At 45.8% G+C, this 6,895-nt stretch overlaps 2 protein-coding genes across 3 annotated transcripts; one reads left to right on the top strand and one right to left on the bottom strand.

Moving 5' to 3' along the window:
- Positions 1–82: 82 nt before the first annotated feature.
- Positions 83–4,298, top strand: sax (type I BMP receptor saxophone). Of its 2 annotated transcripts, XM_017074510.4 has the most exons (8): positions 83–211; positions 943–1,066; positions 1,184–1,219; positions 1,625–1,700; positions 1,763–2,418; positions 2,717–3,127; positions 3,189–3,414; positions 3,477–4,298. In XM_017074510.4, the coding sequence occupies exons 1-8, from the start codon at positions 151–153 to the stop codon at positions 3,624–3,626; spliced, it is 1,740 nt and encodes a 579-aa protein (XP_016929999.1). In that variant the 5' UTR covers positions 83–150; the 3' UTR covers positions 3,627–4,298. The 2 variants fall into 2 exon arrangements, with proteins under 2 accessions (XP_016929999.1, XP_016930000.1); XM_017074511.4 differs by lacking the exon at positions 1,184–1,219.
- On the bottom strand, positions 4,284–6,280 carry TTLL12 (Tubulin tyrosine ligase-like 12). Its single transcript, XM_017074509.3, has one exon. It carries the CDS (start codon positions 6,203–6,205, stop codon positions 4,325–4,327), a length of 1,881 nt encoding a protein of 626 aa, XP_016929998.2. The 5' UTR covers positions 6,206–6,280; the 3' UTR covers positions 4,284–4,324.
- Positions 6,281–6,895: the final 615 nt, after the last annotated feature.

The following is a 6,895-nucleotide window of genomic DNA, read 5'->3' as shown; positions in this document are numbered from 1 at the left end:
TGTTTGTGTGTGTGGTCAATGCTTTGGTATATTTTTACAGGCAATTCAGAAAACTCAAAGACCCGGTATTTTTGGTATTTTTATGTTTTTGCGTTCTCGTGTTCACCCCCCTCTGGGCACACTTTACGCACTCTAAAACGGAATGGAGCAATGGAGTCCAATTTATTTTTAATTTTTCTATTGTCGTTTTCAATATACAATAATGCCAGAGGTGGGCTTTAATTAGTGTTAATCAATTAATGAGTGTTTTTATATGGGCGTGCGTATGAGAAACGCGGCCTGTAAGGGGTTTAAAGACCCCAACAAAGTGCTTGAAAAGTGCCCAAGTGTTTTGGATGGGTCCGATTTGTTTTCATATGCTACGGTTCTATCCAATTGTGCTGCGTACTTTGCAAGACTAGATGTGAAAAGGTGTTCTCGGCAAGCCAATGAGTAAAAACCCCCCATAAAAAGCAACATAGAACGCATTATATAAACGGATGTCGTGGGCGTTTTGCAGCATAAGTGCATTTTCTTAATGATTTACCCACGCACACCAGAGTTCCGTGTGTGTATACAGAACTTGCTGGCTGCCCGTGTGTGCGTGTGGTAGTGGTGGGGCCTTGCGCGGATGTATGTACATCAGTGGTCGGCACACACATACCATCACAAGTTTGCCTTGCATTAGTGTGAGTGTAACAAACACGAAGTTTGCGCGCGGCGTGCTGAAGCGAGACGTTTCTCTGCTTTGCACTGAGATCCTCTGCCGCAGCAACAAAAAAGCGAGCCGAAGTTGAGAAAAAAATGACCCGAAGACCCATGCCGAAGTCACACGAACATGTACGTTATACGTGAGCGAGCAGAGGATGGGCAGAACACTTCCCTATGCTCACTAGATAGGCCGCTGCCGACCACTGATGTACATACATATGTATGCTTTAATGTGCATTTGTTGTTTTTCAGCTGAAATCAGTGATCATTTGCGGGAGGACATTCCGGATATAGACATGGAGCCCCTATCCTCACCCCATCTCAATGGCAAAGAGTTCCCTGCCGTCCCCCAAAACTCTGTGCAGACGCATCCCAGGTAATCTTCAATCTTGATTCTAACTCTCATAGCTTGTATTCCCTGCTTTTGTCCAAAATCCACTGTATTGCTAACCTTTATTCCCACTCATTTACCATGCTGCTAATCCTTGATTAGGAGACACATTAAGAGTAAGCGCCGCATGAAAAGAAGGTAAAAACTACAGTAATTAGATGGAAAATTCGATATTATCGAGGTGTCCCAGGAAATCTCGTTGAGCCGATTCCTTTTCACTCGGAGTTAGGATCTAAAAATTTTAATATTAAGCAGTTACCATTCAAATTACTCTGAAAAGATGCAAAAACAGCTATTTTTAATACAAAGAAGGATTTTTCTGAAGGATATTTTCATGTCCTGAATATTGTCAGAGATTTCAGAAACGCCCTATGCTAATAAAATATTAATAGACGCAAAACTAATTTAATATTCAATTTAAAATTTCAATTCAATACTACTTCTTAAGATATCGAGTGACTTTTTTCCTCAGTAGTACATTTACGTAGAGATCTCTCTTTTGAAACTTATAGTAAATATTATTAAAACCCTCTCTTTAAACAGATACAAATGCTATTCCTGCGAGCCACCCTGCTTGGATCCCTATGAACTTTCCCATACCTGCCAGAATGCCATTCAGGTGAGTTATACCTACTGAAATTGCTAGAATACATAACTAAATCTATGTTTTCCCTCCCACAGTGCTGGAAGTCCCGCACCCGAGACGCCGATGGACAGGAGCACGTGTCCCGTGGCTGCATCACCTCGCCGGACCATCTGCCTATGTACTGCAGTCAGAACTCGCTGAAGATCAATGGCCCCAGCAAACGCAATACGGCGAAGTTCGTCAATATGGTCTGCTGTGCCGGCGACCACTGCAATGATGGAGAATTTCCTGAACTGCTGCCATTTGCAAATGATGTTACGGTGATAACGGCCAATACCAGTAATATAAGCAAGATGTCGGCCGCCATTTTGGGGCCATTTCTGATCATAGCGATGCTGGGCGCTGTGACCATCTTCTTTATCCGTCGCAACCATCGCAAACGATTGGCTGCCTCGCGCACCAAGCAGGATCCGGAGGCTTATTTGGTCAATGATGAGCTGTTGCGGGCCACCAGCGCCGGTGACAGTACACTGAGGGAGTACCTCCAGCACTCGGTGACCTCGGGATCGGGCAGTGGACTGCCGCTGCTGGTGCAGCGCACTCTGGCCAAACAGGTCACCCTGATCGAGTGCATTGGGCGAGGTAAATACGGCGAGGTGTGGCGCGGTCACTGGCACGGCGAGAGCATTGCCGTCAAAATATTCTTCAGTCGCGACGAAGAGTCTTGGAAACGGGAGACAGAAATCTACAGGTGAGGACTTCATTTTACATAGATCTTTTTTTGTCTGGTTTAATTAATTAAATTTGTTAATCAAACAAGATATAAGTTTTAAAAGGAAAATCCTGAAAATTGGTGTATATTTTCTCATTTAATATACGAAATTTAATTGTTGGAATAACTTGCAACCAGCTTTTAAATTAAAACTTGTATAAAAGATGAGAAAAGGTGCCTAAGATTATTCCACATTATACATTTAAAACTAAACGTCATTGTCACGTCACCTGTTGCATTTTATGAATCATCAATAATAACCGACCCTATTTTTCAGCACCATTTTGCTCCGCCATGAAAATATTCTCGGCTTCATCGGCTCCGACATGACGTCGCGCAACTCGTGCACCCAACTTTGGCTGATGACGCACTACTTCCCGCTGGGCTCGCTCTTCGATCACCTGAACCGCAACGCTCTAAGCCACAACGACATGGTGTGGATTTGCCTATCGATAGCCAATGGACTGGTACACCTGCACACAGAGATATTCGGCAAGCAAGGCAAGCCAGCGATGGCTCATCGAGATTTGAAGTCTAAGAACATATTGGTCAACTCGGACGGGTCCTGCGTGATAGCCGATTTTGGACTGGCCGTCACCCATTCGCATGTCACAGGACAACTGGACCTGGGCAACAATCCCAAAGTGGGCACCAAACGTTATATGGCCCCAGAGGTCCTGGATGAGAGGTGCGTACTTCATGGCTTACTACCAGGTTGTTTTGAAATTAAAATTTGTTTCCCCCCACAGCATCGATTTGGAATGCTTTGAGGCACTGCGCCGTACGGATATTTATGCTTTTGGACTGGTTCTGTGGGAGGTTTGTCGCCGCACCATCTCGTGCGGCATTGCCGAGGAGTACAAGGTGCCCTTTTACGATGTGGTGCCCATGGATCCCAGCTTTGAGGATATGCGCAAGGTGGTCTGCATTGACAACTACAGGCCTTCCATTCCCAATCGCTGGAGCTCAGATTCGGTAAGACTATCTCGTTGAAATCGACAATAAGAGTTGTAAAGCTAATTTTTTCAAATCTTTAGTTACTGGCTGGCATGTCCAAGCTCATGAAAGAGTGCTGGCACCAAAACCCCAACGTGCGCTTACCAGCGCTGCGCATCAAAAAGACTATACATAAGCTAGCTTCCGCTGATGAGAAGATACGCCTGGACTTTGACGATTCCTGCGTTTAGTGGTTGTAGTCAAGCCTTAGCTGTAAGCGATATTTTAGGTGTACCACCTAGCTAGTTTAAGATTCATTCATTGACATTATTAACTTGCATTTTCACACTATTAGTTCGTACATGTATTATTCAGAGTTAAGCCAAGATCCCACGTGTTGAATGAAGAACTAAGCCAAGTACAAGACCCTTGACAGCTTATTTATAGAAGACTATAACATATTTGCCTTATGTTTGGATAGACTATCGTTTCCGTTCCACGGTGAACTTAGCTTGACTGGGGGTGCCTTTGAAATTGCCTTAAGTTAAAGTTAGCATCGACTCTAATATAAATTCTTGGGATATCATCCTGTATAGTTATCATTTCACTATTTACCATTTACCATTGTTCATCGTTCATCAAGTGCCATTTGCAATTGAGAATTGTAGACGCGTTAATTGTAAGCTCACTCTTTGAACTCTACACTAAATTCTTGACTATAGAACTTGTCCAAGCTATGATAGAACCGTAAGCCACACCACCAACTGACTTGCTGTCCTAGTTAGTTAAGCCTTTAGCACTTAGTTCCCCACGCATAGAAGCATACACACACCTACTTGTATATTGTACAAATTGCAAGCTATTTAAGTTTTGTATAGTCTAAACGAAATGAAATACACGAATAAGCATTAAGCATTAGGAAATCATGTTTATTGATCGATTCATCATGTCAATTGTCTGCCGTCAGCAGCCGAAAGCTTTCGTCGTTGTCCTCGTCCAGGAAGAGCAGCCGGAAAATATCGTTGAAAAAGTCGGGATAGTAGTCACAAGCGCGTTTGCAGTCGGGCGTCCAGTTGATCTCCAGCAACTGCGGCTCCATCACCTTCTCCTCATCATCCTTCCACCGGAGCATGATGTCAGCTGCGTACAGGGCGCGGGATTGGGCACAAGGTGCCATTCCGCAGGGTGGTTCCGCTTGACTGGCGCACTGCAGCACCTCGTGGAGCATTTTACAGATCTGCTGCTCCAGGGTCGACCAATTGTTCTCCGGATACTGCTCCTGCCAAAGGGTCAGGAAGTCGTCGCACTTGACATGATGCAGCTGAGCCTCCTCCTGGTAGTTCATCACCGTGTAGTGCTTCTGATAGTCATCGAAGTGATCCAGAGAGAAGGGATGATTGGCGAAGCGCAAGAAGAACTTCCGGTGTACATAGGCCTTTAGGGGTTTCACGGACTTCAGGAGGATCACATAGCGTACATCGAACTTTACGCGTCCCTCCAACTCCTCGCGACTAAAGAGTACCGGTCGCTCGATGTACTTCTGGGCAATTTTCGGCCCAGTAGCCGGCAGACGCACAATCTGCTTGATGTTCTCCGTGATGTGGGTGTCGAGACCGCGGGCCAGGTTCCAGGGCTTAATGATCCAGTGGTTATCGAGGCCCTTGGCTGCTCTCGTTTGGTAATATGCGGCGAACTCTATCAGTTCCGTGGACAAGTTATAGGTGGTGGGCAGCCAACTGGGATACGTTTCCAGCGTAAGGCCATTGTGGTGCTCCTTGGCCGCCCGTCGCCCCACAATGCTGAGCAGATCCTTGATGGTGATCACGTACTCGAACGGAAACTGGTTGATAAACTTGCCAGGCGACTGATCAGCAAGCTCCTCAAATTTCTTGTAATGATGAGTGAGCCACAGGACATCGGCCTCGTCTTCGCTGCCAACCAGGATGAACTCGGGCGAAGTGAGATGCTGACGCACCACCTCGTACTCGGCGTACACCTTCAGGGGATCGCACCGCGACCTGGCTGGCAGTGGATCAGTGTTGTCTTTGGGATAAGTTTCAGGGATGTGACCGCTGGTGAAGTAATCCGCCCGGGGCTCCACCTGCAAGAAGCTTTCGCCCGTTAGATCCGCATCGCGCCACGGCAGAAGAAGAACAGCCCGTTGCGGCGCCTCCTTGGCCACATACTCCACCACATCGCGGGTGACTTGATCTCCGGCCTCGCAGTCGCGAATCGGGAAGAGCACACTGTACGTGGTCTGGGTGTTCAGGTAGAGCAGCGGGACCAGCCGAAAGTTGGGATCATCTGAGTGATTCACCGCCGAACCCACTTCGTCCATTACATACCAGATGGGCTGGCGCTCCTCATCCGACAAGCCCTCGCTGCCGATGGAGTAGGCTTGGCAGTACTTCCACAGGCGGCGCAGGATCTTGTCGACGCGGTCCTCCAACTCCAAATCCACGCCAGTGATGGCCGACAGTCGGTCAGCCAGTTGAGAGTGTTGCTCCAATTGCTGCCGGGCGCCGCTCAGCCTGAATGTCCAGGCGTGGTCTATCAAATAGATGGCCTGAGGATCGGCCGCCTTCACACCCTGCTCCCTGGCCACGCCCAGTGCGAACACCGGATTGGGACTGTCATCGTCCTCGGCGGGATTCTGCTCCTCATCCTCGTCGTACTCGATCAGCATTAGCTGCAGTGCCTCGCCTGCATCGAAGGTGTCAGTGGCCAGTTTCCGGTACAGAGCTGGCCAAAAGTGCACCGGAATCGCCGAGGACTCCAGCTGCGGCTTGTGCAGCGCCACAAATTCGTTGTACTTGTTTATGCCGTCCATGTGCGGAGCAATTGCAAATTACAATGTTCTTGGAGCACGTCCCTGTTAAAGTGACCGTTTACGCCGGGGGTCCAGTGATGCGTTGCTCTTCTTCTTCGGGGCCTCCAGCTGCGAAAGGCCCTATTTATAGGACTCGGTTCTGTTCTAAAATGATTTTCTAAAATGGTGATTTTTTAGAACTATAGGACTTACTTTAAAAGTTTTTCATTTCCAAAGGCTTTTTTGCAATTTAGCAGTACTATAAATAAAGGTATGATCCCTTTTGCTTTAAGGAAATTTAAGTTAAAAACAAAAAGTGCATAAGCTTTGGTTGTCAATAACAACAGAACATGTAACAGAATCGTTAAAAAATTTATTTTTTCCTTTTACCCATCAAATATAAAAAAACTTTAACTTCTTTAAATTAAAAGAAGGGTTTTTTCTGCAATTATTTGGTTAACGCCACGGGAATAATATGTAACTAAAACTAACTAACTAATTAAAAACTTAAATATAAATAACATACATAACAATTATGTTGACAATACAAAATCTACAAATCAGGTTTCCTGAAATCCAATTTAAAATTTCCAAGTTTTACCGAATAGCATAGGATTTTGAATATAATAGTATTCTAAATGTGGGCAGATATTTATTTTCACACATCAAATTAAAAATGTGTTCAATTTATGCAAAATTAAGCTTAATTAA

This window comes from Drosophila suzukii, chromosome 2R, assembly GCF_043229965.1.
Source record: "Drosophila suzukii chromosome 2R, CBGP_Dsuzu_IsoJpt1.0, whole genome shotgun sequence".
Lineage (NCBI taxonomy): Eukaryota > Metazoa > Arthropoda > Insecta > Diptera > Drosophilidae > Drosophila > Drosophila suzukii.
This window is presented reverse-complemented; position numbering and strand designations above follow the sequence as displayed.

Bases quoted from the DNA above. Each gene is read 5' to 3' on its own strand.
- sax (XM_017074510.4), top strand. From the start codon at position 151: ATGGAGTCCAATTTATTTTTAATTTTTCTATTGTCGTTTTCAATATAC. The intron at 212-942 runs GTGGGCTTTAAT...GTTGTTTTTCAG, and splicing joins AATATACAATAATGCCAGAG to CTGAAATCAGTGATCATTTG. The intron at 1,701-1,762 runs GTGAGTTATACC...TCCCTCCCACAG, and splicing joins CCTGCCAGAATGCCATTCAG to TGCTGGAAGTCCCGCACCCG.
- TTLL12 (XM_017074509.3), bottom strand. From the start codon at position 6,205: ATGGACGGCATAAACAAGTACAACGAATTTGTGGCGCTGCACAAGCCG.